This window comes from Falco naumanni, chromosome 14 (genome assembly GCF_017639655.2).
Source record: "Falco naumanni isolate bFalNau1 chromosome 14, bFalNau1.pat, whole genome shotgun sequence".
Lineage (NCBI taxonomy): Eukaryota > Metazoa > Chordata > Aves > Falconiformes > Falconidae > Falco > Falco naumanni.
Window position 1 is genome coordinate 15,201,413 of NC_054067.1, and position 21,955 is coordinate 15,223,367.

At 40.4% G+C, this 21,955-nt stretch overlaps 1 protein-coding gene across 1 annotated transcript; it reads left to right on the forward strand.

Moving 5' to 3' along the window:
• Nucleotides 1–222: 222 nt before the first annotated feature.
• HPRT1 (hypoxanthine phosphoribosyltransferase 1) lies at nucleotides 223–21,662 on the forward strand. The gene is made up of 9 exons (XM_040614521.1): nucleotides 223–300; nucleotides 2,337–2,443; nucleotides 3,947–4,130; nucleotides 9,671–9,736; nucleotides 10,708–10,725; nucleotides 13,049–13,131; nucleotides 15,438–15,484; nucleotides 17,709–17,785; nucleotides 18,390–21,662. The coding sequence occupies exons 1-9, from the start codon at nucleotides 274–276 to the stop codon at nucleotides 18,435–18,437; spliced, it is 657 nt and encodes a 218-aa protein (XP_040470455.1). The 5' UTR covers nucleotides 223–273; the 3' UTR covers nucleotides 18,438–21,662.
• The last annotated feature ends 293 nt before the right edge of the window (nucleotides 21,663–21,955 follow it).

Genomic DNA, 21,955 nt, shown 5'->3' on the forward strand with positions numbered 1-21,955 from the left:
GGGCTGCGGGCGGCTCTCCGCGCCTCCGGGGGGGCGGCTGCTGGCGGGGCCGCCCGGGCCGCGCTCCCCCGCCGCCGCGCCGGGCCGGGGCCGCTGCAGGCCGCGAGCTGCCGGAGAGGGCGGCGGCCCCGGCGCGGCCATGTTGAGGGCGGGGAGCGCGGAGGCGGCGCCGGGGCCGCTGCGGGGCGCGGCGCCTCCTCGCTGCTCGCCGCCCGCCGCCGCCGCCGCTCCTCCTCGCCGCCCGCAGCCGCCGCCGGCGGGCCGCCCCGCTCCATGGCGACCCCCAGCCCCTGCATCGTGGTGAGTGCGGCCCCCGGCGCCGCCGCGGCCTCCCCCCGCGGGGAAGCCTGCCCGCCGCCGCCGGGCCGGGGGCTGCCCGAGGGGGTGTCTCCCGCTTTGCTGAGGGGAAGGGGGTCCCTCCCGCTGCCCCCCGCCCCAAATCCGGTGATCCGTGAGGGAGCGGGGCGGGCGGCGGGGCGCGTCCCTCGGCGGCGGGAGCCGCCGCCCCGCGGAGTCACCTTGAGGGGAGCCCCGGCCTCCCGGCGCCGGGCCCGGGGCTCCCCGCCGCGCCGCCCCCGGCCCCGGCCGCGCCGCTCTCCCTTCCCCGGGCGCCGGCGGGGCGGCTGCGCGCCCTCGGCCGCCGGGCATTGCGGGGCTGGGCCGGCGGCCACGGCGGGAGGCTGGGGCGGTTGAAGGCGGGGAGCGGCGGGGCTGCCGCCTCAGGGATGAAGGTGAAACAACTTCCCACCGCTCGCAGCCCCGCGCCGCTCAACTTCCTATTCCTGTTGCTCTCCGCGGCGAGCTGGGGAGGCACCGGCTCCCGGGCAGCCCCAGCCGCCGAAGCGTGCGGTTAGCAGGCGTTTGTGGAGGAAGAGCAGTCGGGGCGTATTTTTGCATCATCGCCGTATCTGCTAAGGCTCTTACAGACTTCATTCCCCCCCCCTTCCCCCCTTCAAAGCTAGCGCCGGGTGCTCACGCGAGGCATGTGGTGTCTCACGGCTGAGGGCTGCGCCGGCCGCGGGGTTGTGCCTGTAAATCCTTGCAGTCAGTAAAAAAACCTGATAAAATCTGTAGGAGTTCCCTACCAGATACGGAAAGGAAGGTTCAAGAGACACGCTAGGTACAGGGATGGGTCTGAACCACAGGAAAATACCGTGTGTTTTGGGAAGGGACGTGTCTTATTCCTTCAAACACCAGCCCGCGTGGGACCCTCTGAGGGGCTGTTGTGGATGGGAGGGTGAAATACTCATGAAATTCCCACGGGAAATACTCATTAGGGTTTGCACACCAAAAAAAGACACCCCGTGTAAACTGTTGGCTGAGCACAGGCCAAGTAAGTGCTTCCTTGGGCACCGACATGAGCTTGTGCCCTGCAAGGGCAGCGGTAGTCAGAATGGGCGCTTAAAATGCCCGCCCTGGTGAACTGTCAGTAGCAAGCTTCGGTTTTCCCTCCGAATGTCTTAATTTCATTTTGCATGTAATAGCCTTCAGCTGCATAACCGGGGGTTGAAGTAATTACAAAACGCAGATTGTCATTTTCAAGCTGCAGCAGGGTTAAGGTTCAGGGGAAGGTTGTCCTTGATGCTGTTGTGACAATATGCCCTGAACCTCAGCAATGTTTGGTGTAATTATAAACGTATGTTAATCCCTTGTCCTAATTAACATACCCTTGCTGATATTACAGGCTGTTTCATACAGGGAGTTTGCCCGTGTGGAACAGGTTGCTGAATTAGGGCTTTCGTTTTCATATTCTGAGGGATCTTGAACACCCACGGTTTGCAGAGGGTGCTGAGAAGCCTGGCTTCACAGCAGCCTAACTTGTCGCGCTCGTGTAGCTGTCTTGTCTTGTCCTGAACGCTGGCTCGTGTGTTTTGTTGTGATTTGGTGTTGTGGAGATTTGGAAGATGTCTGTGTCAAAACTCCGCTTGCTTAATTGCAGATGCAGGTTTTGCATTACAGTAGGAAAATCAAAGGTGTTAAAAAGCACCTTAATTATTTTTTTAATGGAATATAGAGATACACTGATGTGTCGTAGCTTCGTTTTCCTGCTCTCTGATGTAGGAGAATGTTGTTAGGACTTAATTTCTTCTCCACATTGTATTGCAAGAGCAGCTCGTGGTATATCAAGCAAGTCTTGAGAACTGTAGGTTCTGTCAAATTACATTTTATGCTGTGTTCAGCGTGAGTAATGTTTTTATATATATGGAGGGAAAATAAGGTGATCCTGATGAGCATAATGGGTTTGATAATTTACTGAATAAAGCAAAGGACGTGCAGTTTCTCACCACAGACTTTCTATAAGGCTTTGTAGAAATCTCACCTTGTTTCCTTTTCAGATTGGCGATGATGAACAAGGTTACGACCTGGACTTGTTCTGCATACCTAAACATTATGCAGATGATTTGGAAAAAGTCTATATTCCTCATGGGCTCATCATGGACAGGTTTGTTTGACTTCAGACAGTACACTGCTCCAGCTGATTCCATGACGCTGGAATAAACAATCTTCCAGTGATAGTTTTGCCACCTGGTGATTGTCTAAATAGATTACATTTAATCAGAGGCTAAGGAGTAAAAGTGCTAATTAACTCTTTCTCGTTTGGCTTCTAAGAGTTTTTACATTTGCAGTTACGCTATTGTTTGGAAATTTGTCATGATTTTTGAGTGAAACTTTATGGTATGTAGCCATCTATGACTTTCTTTCCAGAGTTTCTTTGATGTTTTACCTTCTTAAAACCTAATGAGAAGATGTTACTTGTTGTGCCAGTTCAGTCTGAAAACAATTGTAGTCTCTTGAATGTCCTTAGAGTATTAATACAAGTAAATTATTAATCACATCATCATAGCTTTTCTCATGTTCGTATGGTAGAGAAGTCATATCCAACTTTCTCTTACCTTCTGGGAAAGACATTATCTTCTGCAAATACCAATCTGTCACTTCTGTGGTTGCTGAAATCTGTGATGTGCTGTGGAAGTTTTATCTCATTTGGTCAGAAATGGGTGCATAAGTCTATGAGGCATTTTTGGTTTACTTTGTGTTTGAAAGTTGCTAATTCCCTTTAAGAGAATGAACAACAAATTTGGTTGTTGGAGATGCACAACCATTTAAGAGTGGTGCTGGGTGGAACTTCCTGGAGATCTTGTGAATAGGAATGCATCTGGATTTTGTGTGGTCCTGTTTGATTAGATATAATAAACATTCATATAAAATGTGGGGTTTTTTTAATATTGTAAAAACTTTGCACTGAAGGTCCATATAGAGGAAAAAAATTGGACAAAGCACATGTCGTTAAGTAATTGACGTAAAGTTTGTAATAGTAGGCTTTCTCTGAGAAACCTGCTGTCAGCTGGCACACAATAAATACATACCATGCTTTCTAAAATGAATTGCAAGATAAATTTAGAAACAATGATTGCAGAAAAAAGGCACAGTGTTCTGTTGCTCTTCTTTGTTGGTATTGTATTTTGCAGTTAGGACAAATTTCTGGCATTCTAGCTTGGCTAGTTTAAACATAAACTCTTCAGTTTACAATTTGAGATTTTTTTTTTTTTTTTGCTCCTCAGTAAGGGCTACTGCGTTTTTGGTTGCGTTAGCTTACATCGCTCTGTGCATGGAAGCTGAGCCTGTCTTTTCAAAGGAGAAAACGCACCTTCATGTCGTGTATCTGGCAGTGAAACAGCTTCAGAGTGTTCAGATTTGCTTTGGCTGAGCGTGATGTATGAAAACAAAGGCGTTTGGCAGTGCTCCTGTTAGATTAACCTTGAAAAGCAAAACTTTGTTGACCAATAATGTGTAAAAGCGACAAGTAGTAGGCAAATATTTCTGAGCAAAGTGTGTTTCCAAGTTTGATGCATGTGTTTGCTACTGTTAGCAGTATAGAATGCTGCTGCTATAGTAAGCAAGTGAAATGTGATATGACAGCTAACTCTTTCTTGGTTTTGTACAGGACGGAGAGACTGGCACGTGAAATTATGAAGGGCATGGGAGGACACCACATTGTAGCACTCTGTGTACTCAAGGGTGGCTATAAATTTTTTGCTGATTTATTAGACTACATCAAAGCACTGAACAGAAACAGTGACAAATCAATCCCCATGACTGTCGACTTCATTAGGTTGAAGAGTTATTGTGTAAGTATCTCTGCAGTACCCTGCAATTTTTTAATAAATTTTACTAACTTTGAATTATTAACAGAGGTGGTTTAATATTGTTACTGTCAGAATGTACTAATATTAAACAAATAGTTAAGGGAATTAAGAGTCACAAGTTAATTTACTTTTCTCTATATTATATAACCTGTTTTCTTTAGACCTTGATATCTCCACTGAACAGTAAAATCCTTGTGCAGAGCAGAGAGACCCTTTCCATGTCCTTTACTTGTTAAACAATTTCCTCTCTGCCCACTACTACAACTCTAAAGCTGTGGCTCTAGAATAATACTGAGGATACTCCTACAACTGTGGTTATAAAACTTCAATTTTACGAATTTTTATGTGGCTTAGACATCATTCATTGGACAGGAAGACTTGAAAGCTGCAAAAATTAGCTTATCTTTTGTTTGGCTTAACCAAACTATGAACAAAACTAGTTGTATTTGGCCTTGAAGAAATACTAGATTCATAAACCTACATTTGTGATTAGTGGCTGTTGAATGTGGCACTACCTTTTCAAGCCTGAGCTTAGGTTGCCTTGGGTTTACGTTTTTGGAAAATAATTTATTTTCATTCTGAACACAAGGATTTAACTTTATAGGGAAATTGAACATTCTGTAACATGAGGCAACATGTAAGTTTTATAGAAGGAAACATGAGGTTATGTTGTGCGGGTCAAAGGAAGAAGCAGATGTGTGTTAGTCCTGTATGCTTCCTGATTTACTGACAGCCTAGTCTCGTGTTTTCAGGGTGGTATTTATGATTTGTTCGATAAGACCATCTGTAGCATGGAAATAATTACATCTTTTGGTTTCAGTTTAGAGTGTTTGAATAAATTATTTTGTAAGGTTATGTTGTTAGTTCTTTCTCAGCATCTTTACATTCAAGCCAGCAGTATAGGCTGCATCTAGTAGTTGTAGACGAGTGCCTGTTCCAGTAGAAAAAACCAGAGATTACTAAATTGGAAACTCATCCTCGCCCTTAATTTCATTAAGCTGTGAAACTAGAGATGGAGTTATTTGCAGACATAGTTTGGACTGTCAAAGAATCAAAGAACTTCATAAATTCACGATCGCTGTTGAGTGATCCGTTAATATTTCATGGCCAAGCCCAGAACTGCACAGGGCTTTGGTCAAGTCCATTTGCAAGACGAGCAGCCCTGCCTGCCCGAGGCATATGCGTGGCTGGCTGTCCAGGGGTTACCTGGAGACCACATTCACATTTGCTGAATGCAAGGCATTAGCCATGCTCTTTAACGAGAGGGCAAGGCTGGATGGAAAGGTTCATGCCAGCCTTTGGTTGTATCTCACAAGGGACTCCCTGTGCTTGTGCACTGTATTTAAATCAGTGGGTGAGGGCTGTTTGACACCCTTTCCTTCTGCTCTCCCCAAAAGATTCAGGCTCCTGCCATGTTTCTACTTAACCACTAAGCCACCACATGCCCATATTCTGCCTGTAAAAGCCACAACAGAAAGCTGAATGCCTCTATTAGAGTATAATATGTTAAAAATAGAAAATGATGACTCCCACCTTTTTTTTGGTGAGGAAATTGTCTATCTGCTGCTTTCTTCAAGGAACACTTCCAATAACGTACTTGGCTTGTTTCAAAAAGCAATATAAAGACTACACCTTTTTACTCTCTCCACCTTCTGAGTGACTTGGAAAAAGCTATTGGAAAAATGGTTTGAAACACTTGAAAAAAACTGTTAAAATGCAAGGCTGCCTTCTTGTATGCATGTTTTCTTCACTGGTGTGTTAGGCATGCTTTGGTTCATTTCTTTACTACAGCTGCTTTTGTTTATTACTCCCCAGAACTACAATGCCTTGATGTTATTAGGAGGGTGAACAGGAAAATAGTTTTTATGGAAATTAAACACCTGGTTTTGTAGTAAAAGAAGAGTAGATGAAAAGTGCAGAAATTTAGACAGAAAACTGTCTAAGCAGAATGTTTTCCTTGAGGTCTTGACTTTGGGGTTTTTGGTTTTGTCAGCCAATTCTATAAAAGAATGTTTTCTTGTTCTAGATGAGTGAGGAGCTCCTGTTACCTGATGCCTCCACTACAGTGTTTATGAGCATTCCATTTCTGTGGACTCTCTTAGGGGTTTACTAATATCCAGATTTATGTCCTTCAGATTCCTTAACTTGATAGACTGGATAAGATTGTCCTAACATGAACATGTATGTAACAGATTGACTAGGTCTTCCATCACTAATAGTTGTCAGAATGCTAAATCTGCTCTGTGGTTTTTATCCGTGCTTTACTAGGTGGAAAGATCTGCTTTTAGTGATGTGAAACCCATCACAAACTGTAACGGACAGTTGAAAGTGGAGCTAGCCCTCTTATCACCGTCTTTGGATGCAATTACTAGATCATGCTGCCTGCCTTTACAGACTGGATAAAAGATGTTAAAAATACCCTGGTCCCATAAACAAAGCAGCTGAACTTGTGTAATGGATCTGAAATTGATGTAATTGAGATTCTATTCTTGTTTCAAACCAATCATTTAATATTTACAAGCGTATGGTTGGATGTGGGTTTTTTTGTGTTGCAATGCGAAGTTCATAGTGTTCTGCACCCAAAAATAATTCTCGAAGAATACTGACATGATCAAGCTGCGATTAAACTTTGTTTGGAACTCCAGCTTTCCGAGTCCTTACAGATGAATTTTAATGATCTGGCAAGCTGGTAAGAAATGAAAAGATAGTGTTTGTGAACAGACCCAGGTCTCAATATTCTTGACAAACAGTTTATTTTGCTTGTGCTACAAGAAGAATGGCTTTTCACCAGTCTCCTGCATTGAAACTTGGAAATGAGCAGACGTTGCTTATGTAGTCATGAAGGGCAGCCAAAAGGCAATGGATGTGGTGCACTGTCGCTTGGGAAAATAGGGATTTTCAGTGGGGTACATGGTAAAGTCTGGTTAGGCTGGTTACGGCAGTACTCTGAAAGGTCTCTGTTAACCAAGCCTTATAGCAAATACTGGAAGGAACTTAAAATGCCTTTTGAAAAGGTGATCTTGGAGTCACTTGAGTCAAGAGTTAAGATTTTGTAAAGCATTCTTGTTTTCCAAGAATGGGGAAGCAGTTAAAACAGATCTAAACAGTAAAACTCTTCTGTGTTAAACTACCAAGCCTTACCAGTACTGAAATCGGAAATAATGCTCCTGAAGATCATTAAAACATTGCTTAATTATTAGACAAAGTTCTTTCCAATGGAATTCTGGTTACAGCCAGTGTCAGAAATTCTTTAACTTTTTTATCCTTTAATTGCTCAGCAACTCAGCACCTGCATAGGAATGCAGGTTTATATGCCAATGAAGATTTATGTTTTGTGTTAAACAGTGTAGCAATTTGTGTGGGTTTTGGTGAGAAGGACAAGGAGAGTTTCTGTAGGTTAGGTTGTTTTTTCTCTGCTGCTGATCATCACACTTCAATATGTGTAATCCAAAGGTTTACAGTAACCTACAGTTTTGTGATGCTCTTGTTTGACTATAGTGTGTTGCTTTCTAGCCAAACATCATCAGGAACCTGATCTTACGCATAGACTGAGGAGTAAGAATCTGTCATCTATGCATGTAATTTTAACAGAACAAATACCTGAAACAACTTCTCCATCATTGATTTGTAAGGAATGATGTTTTTTTACATTATTCCATGGAAGTAGGATGAAATCCCTGTTAGTGTAGGAATAGATAAAGAGAGAATCCTGTAACATAAGCAAGGAGAAGCTTAAAGAAGCTGTCCTTTAAGATAGTTTTTAAGGTAGAGCGAATGCAGGAAATGTCCTTTAGCTTTATGAATGCAGTGCTTAAATGAATCAATTCTAGTGCTTGATCTAGCCAGTATCACAGGCATTCAGCAGCAGTGTGTATATCTATGGGGTCAAGCAGCAATCGTTTTGGACATCTTTGGTTTTGGACTTTTTCAACACAGTGACATCGATGCTGTTTGGTTTAGTTATTGTTTGCACTGTTACGGAAGCACTGAAACAGTTGGCTGTTTATCAAAAATGAATGTTCCGTATAGTAATGAAACATGGGAGTTCAAGTTATACCACTCCGAAATTACGCTGAACTAATGCTTTCTTTAAAGCAGTTGGGGTAGAACTGAAAAGATACTTTTTCTAATAAGTTTTGGCTTTTTTTTTTTTTTGTTGCGTCATTGTAATCTTAAAAGGAAAGTATTTGTTAGTCTTATCATCTGCTTTTATGTGCCTAGAGCTGTCAGCACTTCTTTATCCTAGATCGCCAACACCACTGTCCAAAGGATTTTAATACATTTTCTCTTTAGTATCAGCCCAGCGTTTACTTCCTGTGTACTCGGTGTGTACCTCTCCCAATAATTTGTTTCCCCTCTATTGGGATAACATTTCTAAGTTTTGCCTACAGTTCATATAGCATGAGTATCTGTCTTCATGTGACTGTAAAAACAGGAAGCTGTGTGTGGCTGTTGCTGTTCCCCTGTGGTCCCCTCTGTATTGCATCTGTAATTTCTGGGGTTTGGGAAGGAACTGCTGTTTTGCTGCATGTCTGCAGAGTTGTGTGCACGCTTGGGCTTCAAGCTGCGGCAGCAAAACAATACCATTTTTCTAAAAGGAAGATATGTGGTAAGGAGTTACGAGAATAAAGTTTGATAAGCAATAGTAACCTTTGACTGCAATGATGAAATTGTAGGATAATGTGGCTATGTGTAAGTAGTACAATAATAAGCATGTCACATCTAACATGAACTGTGAGACACTGTCAAGGTTTAAAGTCAGTTGAATGACTTGAAGTAAACTGCAAAGATCTGTGAAACACCCCTAGCAACTGTTTTTAACTTTCTTATATAAGCAGTTAATTACATTTTTATCAAAGTTTAGTTTTACTGAAGCAAAATGCTGTGCTGTAGTGATGGTGTTCCTATGTTGCTGTTCAATTAACTGTAAGAAGTAATTTGGTTTGTTACCAATATTTTTGTAAACTAGGCAAACATAAGCTTTTCTGGCTATTTTTGTGGTTTATATTTCTAAATACTAATTTGTGCCTTGTTTGCTGGTTATTCTTATTACTTTGTTATGATTGTTTGCTCTTATTCAAAGAGTAAGGCTTTCTATTTTATTTATTTTATTTTATATTAAGGCTTCAAACATTAAAGTTTAAAACTTAGATTACCAGCTATATAGCAGCATGCAGCTTTGAAAACAAAGTGCTTTTTTGGGGGGGTCTTATTTCCCTATCTGTAGGGAATGCATAGCAAATCATCTTTTTAGATACATATGTTTATGTAATGGTCACAGATGAGAGATGGTGCCTGCATTTATGCAGATCTGTTGTCAAACCTCAGTATTTCAGATTAAAGGAATACTGTCTTTGAATTTGATCACTTATAATTTCTTAGTTAATAAAGAGATGCTGTTGGTGCTGTGTTTCTGAAGACATTAACATTCACTGGCTATGTACTTTGTAGTTTTGATATTTACTGGAAGAAAAAACTATTTTAATTCTGGTAATGCTAATGTTCACTTTCCTCTTTCTTAGAATGATCAGTCAACTGGAGATATCAAAGTCATTGGTGGGGATGACCTCTCAACCTTGACTGGAAAGGTATGGCTCTTGGTATGTTTAAAACCACTAAAGAACCCACATACCTGCATGGTTTTAAGGCTACTCTTTTAGTGTGTGAAGCTTATGAAGTTAAAAAAGAACAAACACAGAAGAGTTTCATTTAAGTATTCAGCACTGTATACTAGGATTGTGGAGAAGCCCCACCAAAGCCATCAGTTTAGTCTGAGCTTAAAATCGTCTTCACTGTCTTCAGTATCAGCAAAGATTTAGGAGAATTTTTTTTCTTCAGTGCCTGAGAAGAATAATCTTGTGTGGGTTGTCATCTACAGACTACCTTTAAAAGACAGCAGCGTTATTTATTGGCTGTATTGTTTTGCTGAAGTAGTAAAGGGATTTCGTACTGCCGAGACATCTGATGTGCAGCCCAGGTTAGGAACGGAGGTTGCTGTTCCAGGCAGCAATGAGAAGGAAATGCAGAATGTGAATTGGGAATCTGCTTTTCTCCAGTGACTCTGTGGAGATCATTGAGCTTGATTTCCAGGACTAAAGCATCAATGCCTCCTGCTCTGTCAGAACATGTTACTTTCCCCTTCTCCTTACAAATATGTGATCTTTAAGGCACATATGTCTCAGTTCAATATGAAGGATGTAGGTATGACACAATTTTGTGTCTCTATAGTATGATACTCCTTGTTTCAGAAGAATACAAATTGCGTAGACTGTTTACCTCTGTTTTGCATCCATCTAGGATTCTCAAAGTCCAAATAAAGACCCCTTTGTACACAGCATGAGCAGTTGAGGAGAATCTCATTGCCACCTAATTGTAATTAGAGCTTCAGAAATGTTTACTAGAATTCACTGTTACATGGTATGTTTACATGTACCATAAATGGTACAAATACTTAACTGCAACAAAAATTAGTAAATTATAGAGATTAACATATATAAGAAATGGCATATTGTCTAGATATTAATGGAGATTTTTCTTTTTCTTCTTTTCTTCCCACCAGAACGTTTTGATTGTAGAAGTAAGTATTATGTTTCACCTTGAAGTTCTAATGTTTGACTGGTAAGAGTTCTAATAGAAGTTGTTCTTAAGCCAGAAAACCTACAGTTTCTGGTTTCAAGGCTTCCAGCTTCTGATTTCAGGCTTGAATTTTACAAGTGGGCTCTGATTTAGAAATAATCTGTGGTTTAAATTCTCAAATTGCATTCAGCTGCTAAATTTAACAAGGAAAATATCCATATAAAATTGTTTGCATTTGCTTTCAGTTTGCTGGAATTCTGTCAATTCTAAAATGACTTTTTTTTTTTAAGTAGCCTGAACAAAGTGGTATTAAGCATATTATTGTTTTGGGTTTATAACAGCAAGGTAGAAAATTAAACTGCAGGGGTAGAAAGAGGTTCTTAGTAGGAATATCCTAAAATATATGAAAAACAGATCTAAGCCCAGTGTCCCCGCGTGTAATTTTCTTTAAAGAATAGTGACATAGAATACGCTAATTCTTAATGAATGTTTTAACAACTGCTAAATTCCCATTCCTCTGTCTTGTCATAGTTCTTTGCATGATACCAGGTACGATATACCTCAGTTTGATTTCCTAGTAGGTACTGTTGGTTAATTCTTGAAAGTTTCATACCGCTTTCTCGGTGGACAGTGTTGCTTATGTTCCGCGAGTACATGAGTATCGCTTTAACAATGGATGTTCTTGAGTAAGATTGCCAATTTCAGGATGGGGAAGTAGCAGCAGCAGACAGGAAGAATAGACGTGCAATCTAATAATGTCTTAAGGCTCCAAATAATGGAAGTGGCTTGTTTATAAGTAAAAAAACCAGCCAGGGCAACTGATTCAGCAGCTGAAGGGAAGGATGTTTCCCCTCATAAAATGTGTTTTTTATGTATGGTAGGTTTTGGATATTTTTTTTGATTTGAGAAGGTTATATTATTCCACAGGAAGCACATTCAGTTCCAAAACTCCTACCAAAATAGTATGTATACAGCAGTCATCTGTGTGACCAGTGGTGTCCTTTGAAGTATATTTTGCTTCAGATAGGCAGATGTGTTTAATTATGTATCTGCTCCATTTCAGATGAATGTATGTCTTTAATGTCCCAGACAGCTAACTAGGTTAGTTTCTCATTTGTTCGGTGAATCATCTTCCAGTGATTTGTCTTATACACTGTCAAACATGAATCCTTTTACCAATCACCTGTGTTTGGTGTGTTTTAACTGTCAAACAATAAAAATGCACATTTATTGTAGGCTTAGTATCTTGTGCACCAGAGCACCAGGCTTTTCTATACTGCATCCCTTTAATGTGCAAAAAGATCTGTACAAAATGGAGATTCGCCTCCAATAAACAGATAATCACACAATACAAAATCAGTAATAGGTTCTGTTTTTATTTTAGAGCGTGGAAGTAGCTACTTCTGTTTATTCACCAACTTTTATTTTTCTCTGGATATCTGTATGTCTTTAACTTTCCTTGAGTTTACAACCATGATTAAAAGCATTAATTGTTAAAGGTGGTATTGCTGACGGGTGCTCTGTTGAGTTTTTTTGTTTGATTTTTATTTTAATTGGGAGTCATGGGAAAATAAGCTGAAAACAGGACATTGCTGCTTCTGTGTTACCTCCTTCACTTCAAATAGATTTGATTTCAGACTAGGGTAAGGACTGTCCCTCTAAAGGCTGTGTGATTATTGCAGTGCGATTGAGGAGTCCATTTCTGTTACTTCAGTTGTAAGCCATATATTCTTCTTTTTTTCTGCTTATATGTGCAGTGGATGGGATTAAAATGATGTGTCAAAATTAATTTTACTGTGTTGGAGTATAGACTTTAGAACTGCATCCTGATATTCCCAGTGCAGTTTCTTTGGATGTTTCTTGGAACTGTAATGTAAATTACGCTCCTTTTTCTTTAATTGCAGTAATGGGTTGTTCTGCCTGTTTTCCCTTGTTAGTTTTCTTGCTGTTGCATGCATCTGCCTCTGAGCTGAATGGGAAGACTAATACTAATTTTATCATATTCAAATGAAACATTGTTTGTCTAATAGCTACAAGGAGCAAGCCATAAAATCTACAAAAGGAGCCAAGAAGGTCATAGTTCAGTAACTTTCAAAGTCATAGTTGTCCAGAACAATTGAGAACTGTTGTTAATTTGTGTTATCACTTTACGGAGCACAGTTGCATAAGCACAATATGGTGTTACATCTCACCTGTCCTTGATTTCGAACAGTATTTTGGCATATTTTCATGCTATTGTGGATGAGCAATTTCTGTGGTAGAAACTTGAAAATGTTACTCTGACATGTTTAATACTCTTTCTTACATGAGTTTTTTATTTTCAGGATATAATTGATACTGGTAAAACAATGAAAACGTTGCTGTCTCTACTTAAGCAATACAATCCAAAGATGGTGAAAGTAGCCAGGTATATTTTTAATGATGATTATTTGTGCTGTATTTCACCTTAAGAAGGACACACAGTGTTAAAAAAAAAAAAAGTAGAATACATTTCCATGGAAGAGCAACAGGAGGAAACATTTCTGCGGGAGTCCTATATGATGTGATTTGTTGGAGTTTAGGATTTGTTTAAACTCGAAAAGCACTTTTCCTTCTTATGAGAACATGTATTCATTAAGGCTGGCGAAAACACTATTTCCAGTCTTATTGCTGGAAGCATTTCAGTGCTTCAGAAGGGGATAGTTTGTGCATGCCAGGTACATGTCTTACTTTATCATGTTACGGTAAGGTTTGTGGAGTCCAAGTTAGATTTAGAAGAAATTAAATCTTTTGGACTTTAAAAAAAAAAAATCCTTTCAAGTTGGTAGACGTATTTTCAACACAAATTTAGTTCATAAATGCAGACTTTTACTAGAGAAGGGGATAAAAACAATCAGTCACATATATGTAGTATCTATCCAAACATGTTCATTTGTGCTTGCGCTATCTACAATTTCAGTGTACCGCAGTGCTGTGCAATATACCTGTGCAATGGAGACCTTTTTTTAGTCTGCCTTCTTTAATTGTAGAATTAAATTGGTTTGCACACCAGCATTACTGTTTGTGTAGTGTGCATAGTGCAGCTAAGCTTTAGAGGTCATTCTGTGAGAGTCACCCAGCCATATGCTCTTCCAGGCTTTTCTACTTAGTTACATCTTTAATCAATTAGTTTCAAAACATTTTATAATTACAAGCAACAAGAAAGGTTGAGAATAATACTATATTATTAACCAACATGAGCATTCTAACTACTTCTTTTTAAATTACATCTTTTGCACTGCTATGCTGTGGCGGTGTATTTTACAATAAAAGCATAATGATTGTTGGGGATTAGAAATAAAGCAGAGCTGTATGTAATATCTGATCGGTTGTGTTGCCATAACAATGTCAGAGCAGTTGTTAGACATATGAGAACAGCTTTTCTTGCTGATAATCTGGAGGTGACCTGCTGAAGGTGAGGTTCTTGAGGATTTCTCCCTGGCCAGATTAAGTGTTTTTTAAATACTTTTTGCTGAAAAGTGTCCTAACACTGCAGTGAATATCACAGGTACAATAGAGTATGAGCAAAGTCCAGTTTCCTATTGTTTGAACCTGTTGCAATAATGTGGGTCTGCCAAAGACCTGAGCAGATAAACACGATCATTCCAGATACTCTTCAGGGTGATGTTCTTAGTTATTTCACTTGACTCTCATCTCTTCTTTTTTATTATTATTTTTGGGTTTTTTTAATTTCTTTCTCTCTGACAATTAAGCAGTTGTAGCAGGGAGGTGTGAGTTAATGCTAATATGACTTTGGGGTGTCTTTGATCAAATCCTACACCAATTTTCAAAGATTAAGTCTCACAACTAGAAGTTTCAAGAGACTGTCTAAAATTGAAACTGTGACTCTGAGAAATGAAGAAGTCCTACCTTCAGGAGTGATCCAGCAGGGAAGATCTGTGCTTAATGCACAGAGTTATGCTGACCTCTGTCATTCCACTTGGCCATTGACCACGCTTGCTTTTCCTCCCAAAGTCTCTGTATCTCAAAGACAGACACATCAGGCCTGTGGGGTTGACTTCTAAGAGGTAGAAGTGCTCAAGTGAAAAATGAGCAAATCAAACTAAACTAGCAGGGCATTTTTCTCTGCTGCAGTACCCTCAACTCTGTGTCTCCACGATTTTTTTTACACCTCTGACTATTAGTTCTGGAAAAGTGGAGCTGGTTTGTATCACCTGATCATCAGAACCGCTTAGATTTTCTTTATGGGATAAGTAGTACTGCCAGTGAGAAACAGTTGAGGGCATGTTGGGCAAGTACAATTAAGGTTTCATTTAAGCAGCTGAACTTTTGTTTCATACTGATGCTTTTGAAAAGAGTTGGTCTGTCCAGATCCCAAGTTGTTGCCACTTTACGTATAGGCAAAACTGTGCCTGAAGTTGTTAACACACATAAAACCCCATTAAGTCACTCTTCACAATGAAAAACCATCCAGGTCAGTATCTCCTAGCCTCTTCCTTGCCATAACCTGTTAATTATCCTTTAGGCTGTGAACTATTCGTGGGTCTAGGAAGTGTTGATTTTGTCATTATGATGAGCTGTACCTGCAAATAAAATAATAGTTTAAAATATGCGTAGTTATGCTTTGTTACACACACTTAGGCCAAATTCATCTTGTCTGTCATTGAAACAATCTCATATATTTGCACCCAGTGCTTTTCCATGTTTCAGTTTTACATTGGTTTTATTTGACAGTTTGTTGGTAAAAAGAACTCCTCGAAGTGTGGGATATCGGCCTGACTGTAAGTAACATTTTGACAAACATTATTAATTTTTAAAAGTATGTCAGTGTATTGTGTACCCTTTGGTCAGAGTCCAGGGATGTTCCAAACAAGTTTTCACTAATGAAAAATGTTAGATTTTGCTCTTAACTTAGGGAATTTAAGTATTTGGAATGTATTTTGACAGAGTTAATCTGGATTTGGTCTGATGCTTTTTCTTCTTAACTTCCTGTAACATTTTACTATAAGAAAAGCAAACTTTGATATTTTGGTCCAGGTTACACCCTTTTCATGTGCAAATTTTCCCAGCTGCATGTAGTCAAATGCTTTGGGTAGCAGAATCTGCTGGATTCACCTTTGACACTTTTGAGAGTGATTTGGGTGCCTAAACCTAGCCACCTCCTGCTGTTTGGATGTCCCCAGGAATATTGGAGGACTGCACTGGGTAGCAGGTCTGATAAAAGTTTACAGTGATAAGAAGCCTAAATTGGCACAAAGTTGGTTGTGTCTAGGCATCTGAATTACTCCCTTCTTGTCTTCTCCTGTCTGTCCCAAGACCATAAAGAAAATAATAGCATCCACAGCAGGCAGTTGGACCAAAGCGACGGCTTCTCCTGCCTTGGGAAGGGCTGTGTGTTTTAACCCTGTTCCAGAGGCTGAATTCCTGTTAATCTAAGCCATGTACTTTCACTATGGAAGTGGAGTGAATTTAGCAGCAGAATCGCATCCTCTTCTTCCTCCTTTTCAAGGTTGTGCAATAGTCTGGAATGAAGTTTTTCAATGCCTTAAAGCTTAATTGAGGTGTTCCCCCTCAGTCAAGGATGCTCCTCATTCCCGAGATCTTATTATAGGCTTAGCTGGGCTAATGGTCTGCCTTTTGAGCATCTTGCAGCAGATGACTTGTTTTGCCATCTGTCCACAGAGGCAACCTGTTCAGTGCAGGACACGTGAGCTCTGAAGGAAGAGACAACAAGGCAGTAGTGGCTGGGCCTCCATTTTGTCCCTGTATTGTGAGGCCAGGTAGATGCTAGACATCACTTTAATTTTTCCAAAAGCACGCACAGCCTTTTATTTGAGTGGTACAGTTTATCTCCCTGTTTTCCTTACAGACCCTCGTTATAGCCAGGGAGAGGAAAAACTGCACAGATTTCCTGTGCTCAGGTGTCTTTGATTATAGCATGAGGGGAGAAAGCCATTTGGAAATTTTATATTTTATATATGTAATATTTTTTGGTCATTTTATAGTGTGTGTGGACAGGTTGGGCTGATACTGCCTGACCACCCACGAACTGTCCTGCTAGAGCTGTTCAGATAATCTATGGAATAGCTGATGTCCTCGTCTTAGGCAGCTTTTCTGGGAGGAAAAAAACCCACAACCAAACACAAAAAACCACCCACCCACCTGTTACTGAAACCTGCAAGTGACTCCATAAAGAACAGAGCGCTCTTTGCTCTTCACCATTCTCTATACCGTGGAATCAGCGTCTAAGATGTGCTCTAGCAACCGTAGCATGTTCCTGCATACCAGGCCATTGCCTGCAAGTCGCACGAATGGAGTCCATCTGGGCAGTTACTCAAAGGCAAAGGATGGGTTTTCCTGCAATAACTGGTTCTGAGTTCACATTATTCTGTACTTTCCCAGCCCTTCACAGAAAGTCCGGTTGGACTTGCACATCCATAGCTTTGAGGAGCTGATGACTGAACCTGCCTCCTCATGATGCCTTCGGGTACCCTTCCTGCAGCCTGAGGCGCAGGTCCAGCTCCCAGGAGTGCTGCCTTTTAAGTGATGCTGGGTCGGGGGGTGACTTGTGCTGTGCTCACCAGTTCCATGGCTTCTGTACTAGCATGTCAAGCATCTAGGAAGTCCAGGAATTGGCTCTTTTTGTATGTATTTGCGAAGTTGCAGGAAATTTTCAAGGAATTCTACATTCTGATAATAATACCCTGTCTGTAGATTTAAGTGCTTCCATTCATTTCTTGCAGAGTGCATGCTAGCACCATGCTGCTGCGTGGGAACCAATAAATACAGCCATTTAATTTTGCTTTAGTTGATAAATGAAATCAAGAAAGTAAGTTAAAATTTTAAAATAGCTTGAACTTAATCTGAGCATGCCCAAGTGAAAGAAATAAAACGAGTTAGGATGGTCACATATCTGTAAAATTCCAGATTGTCTGTATAAAAAAAGTCTAGTGAGCTCTAGGAAGTTCTTCTCTAACATACTGGTGACTTAATGGTCTTTTTCAGTTGTTGGATTTGAAGTGCCAGACAAATTTGTTGTGGGATACGCCCTAGATTACAATGAATACTTTAGAGATTTGAACGTAAGTAATTTTTCCCGTATGTTTTTGTCCATTTAAAACTAGGGAGGAGGAAGGAAGGGAAGTCTCCTCACATCACTCTCCCTCCTCCTCTGTAAATCATACCTCGTGTGCAAATCTGTTCCGTTGGTGGTGCAACGATGAGAACAAACCCTAGAGCAGCAGGACAGTGTTTTGGAGCTTTTATGAAACTTTATTTTGCTGCATGCAGAATGGAGGCTACACATCTCCTGTCAACTGTGAAATAACGTAAAGCTTGTGTGAAGTCTCTTGCCTTACCAGATGTCTGCAACAAATAAGTGCATTTCCTTAGTGATGGAAGAGTTAGAGAAGAGACACCTTGGAAGTTAAGAGGGGGTTGCTTTTTATCCTAAGTCATTAATTCTTCATCTGGGTCTCGCCAGCAGACGTGGGGAGGAGAAAGAAGGCAATGCTGGGATTTTTAGACAAGAAAAGGCTTAAATTATTCTGCATAAACAGTATCACAAGATTTTCATACTGAAATGTGTATGGTACGCTTTTATTTTTGTCAGAAACACATTATTGAATACGGATGTAAAACACTGGTCTCTTTCTAACAGGATCTTTTTATTTTATTTTGTTTCAGCATATCTGTGTGATCAGCGAGACAGGGAAGCAGAAGTACAAAGCATAAAAGCATAGTTCAAGTGCTATGACAACAGAGCTTTGAAATGTTTTGTTTACTGAGTCCTATCTTTCACAGGCTTCAACTCTGGTACACCAGCTAAAATTGTAGAATGCCCCAGCCTCATTGTCATATGCTTACTATAATTTATTGCATGTACAATATAAGAGCTCGTCTTGTTCATTTATATTTTAGAAATGTAAACAACTAGTGCAATTCTGCACTCCTTATTTTGATTTGCACTATGACTCTACCGACTATTGCTGCCCCTGGTTGGGTTGTGCTGTTTGTGAGCTTCAGAGTCTAACTCTTGCAGTGGTAAATTGCTTAAACCTCATCAACCCAGAACTGAAATAGTTCAAGTACTGTAAATGTCAAACATTTTATGATAGGGAAGTCTATTAGTAATATTTTTAAAATCTGTAATTTAAGTTTTATATTTTAATGCACAAATGTGATTGTGATTAATGGATAGTTGCACCTTTGGGTGTTATAAAGCATGAGGAGCAGCCAGTTACAGTATCTGTAATCTCCAATGAGCTCATTCAAATCTCCTGGAGTTGCCTTATTGCTGTAAAGGAAGTCTGGGTGAAAAATCTCTCTCTCTCTCTCTTTTTTTTTGTTATTTTTATTTAAAGGAGATGGAATGACAAAACAGAATGTTTAAACCTAGTTTTAGTTGAGCTGCCTGTTTCTGTTAGTTGTTTTTTTTTCTTTAAAAATCTCCCATCAGTCAGTGGAATTGCCTTTTAAATTTAAACAATTTTAATATATTTGTGAAAAAGTATTGTAATGTTTACTTTATAAGATCTACAAAACAAAGTACTTTAAATAAAGGCTGTCTCTTTAAAATAAGCCCCATATATCTATGCCACTCATTCTGTATATTAAAGTGCTCTTGACATTTTCTTCTCAGTAATATTTTTCAGAAGTGTTTCTGAACAGTGAAGGCAGACTCTACATTTGTTATCTTTGTAGAGCTTTTGGTTAACATTATCCTGTCTATAAGAGAGATGATAAAGTGCTGAGGGAAAATACTGAAACACTTCCGTATTCCATAACCAAACTTGATTTCAGAGAAAATGCTGTAAGCACTGTCCTCTGTTCTGTTTTGGCAAAAAGTGTGGAGACTGTATGTTTATTAAAGACATACACATGGAAAAATCCCCACCTACAACCGTTTTGTAAGTAATTGTTTGGCTTCATTTCATTAACACCTCTGTTCGTGTTGAGTTTAATTCAAAACGTGGCAGCCAGTCTCACACCTTGTCCTTGTGCTGTGCTTTGTGGTCTCTTGTCTCACAGGGTTCTTGTACTTCTGCGCGTGGATTCTTCCACTGTACGCTCAGATTTAACACTGCTCAGTGCTTAACACGTAATGAAGTTTTTACCAGCCTGTTTTGAAAGATTTTTTTTCTGTGGTTTTGAAGTTTGAGCCATGTTTCTGTGCTTTTCAAAGTACTGCATGTTGTCCGTCCATGGTGCGCCCAGTTACAGCTGTAGTAGTTAGTCACAGACCTACAATATGAATAACTCGCCCATTGTAATTTAGATCAAATGACCACAATCTATTTGTAGGAGATCTATTTGTAAATCAAAATTCTCATTAACAAATATCAGAACACTGGTTGTGATTATACTATACTTTTGCGATGTTACAATGTTCCAAAGAGCTTATTTTACCTAAATGCACTACAAAGACTGTTGGTATTTATAATGCTGTTTGTGTTTATGCCTTTCCAAGAACCTGTACTGTCCCTGGGATGACTTGTTGCAAAAACGTATGATGCATCTCTAAGAAGAGGAAACACAAAAGCAACATAGAAACGTATAAACCCACTCGAGAATTACTACATCTGCTGAAGTTTTCATTAGTTCTGGTTGAACTTAAGTTCTAATCTTAAAAAGTAGCGTTTTCTTCAACCTTCTTACTAGGTCCTACTTCACAATGTGTTTTAAAATAAATTCATGGCATCTAGAGATTACACTAGAGAGGCCACTGAAAAGTACCCATTTCCACATGAAAATAGTGAGGATTGGTGATAGTTGATATCTTTTAGGATTAAACTCTTAAATTAGTCTATCCTGAAATGTTTTCTTATCTTGGTCAGGATGGTTATTCAGATGCTGTGATTTGGGAAAGGGAGGAGAGGTTGAGTCATCATAACAAGTGCTTTAGCTTGTATGTATTCCATATACAAATACTGTATTCCACACAGCTGGAGTGGGGAAATGACTGGTCTGTGGGGTCAGGGGTAGGAACTGCGTGGAGGTGTGCACATGGTGGAATCACAGAAGAGGCCGGGGAAGATACTCCTGAGCTACACTGACCTCAGGAGCGATGCTGCAGGAGCCCAGGTCCGCCTCCCAACAAACCTCACCCGTGTCCCACGGAAAAAGTCGATTTCCACATTTTGAACGCTGGGGAACAGACACTCCCCTGCTCCTGCCTTCACACAGGCGCTTGTCGGGTGAAGCGTGTCGCCCCAGAGGGACTCCTCCTTCAAAAGCTTTTGTTACTTTCTATGAAAATTGTTCGGAGGAAAAGTTACACACAGGCGACAACAGTTCTAACATATTGCAGCCTTTTACAGCACCTGTGCTGGCGCTACAGGAAGATAAATTCTTACTTGAAAAAAGTTGAAAATGCAGTTGTTACTTTGAATTCAGTAATTTCGGTTAAAAGACTGGGGTTTTAGTCACACCTTTGCAAGTTAAATGCCAACTTTATGCAACCCAGATGTATATTGTTAAAGCATTATGAAAGCACAGAGAAAATCTTGTATTTGAACGTTTATGTGGCATTTGAAATTCATTATGGTTCCACATTTTATGAATCACAAATGTATGCTGGAAAAATAATTTTGAATATTTATAGGCTTTGCTATACTGTCTCACCCTGTGACATCTGGCATTTCTGTACATTGTGATAATTCTCGCCTGCCGCATGCCACTGGCGCTGCCTGGCTGGTGCCGCAAATATGTAGCTCTGGGTTGGAGTGTTTATTCTTCGTGTTTTAAATTCGCGCTGATCAGAATCTAAAGTGCTCCAGAGCGAGCTGGGAGATGTGGTGGGAAGTCTCTCTGTGACCTGAGCTGGCCGCTTACTTGGGGGGGGGGGGGGGGGTGGTGTGTGGTGTGTGGATCCCGGTTTTGAAAACTGAGGCAAAAGGAGGATCTTTAAGTTGCCTTGTAATTGTATATCCTGACTGATTAAATGTTGGTTGTGTTTCATTGTCTGTTACGCTCTGAAAATCCTGTCAAGCATGCACTAATCCGGCAGCGAGGATCTGACGCTACTTAGAGGGAGCTGGTTACAATTCATTAAAGGACTGTCTGCCGTGTCTGGCTGCTTTTAATTCCCACCCAGGTTGCACCTTGCAAGATCAGATCTCAACTGTATGCATGCACCTTTATAAGCAAATGAGACATGACGGTGGTCTTTTTTTTTTCTTTTCTTTTTGTAGTGTTTAAGGACTTAATTTCACAAGCAGGTATAGTTCGATGACTGTTCCGATGGGGAAATT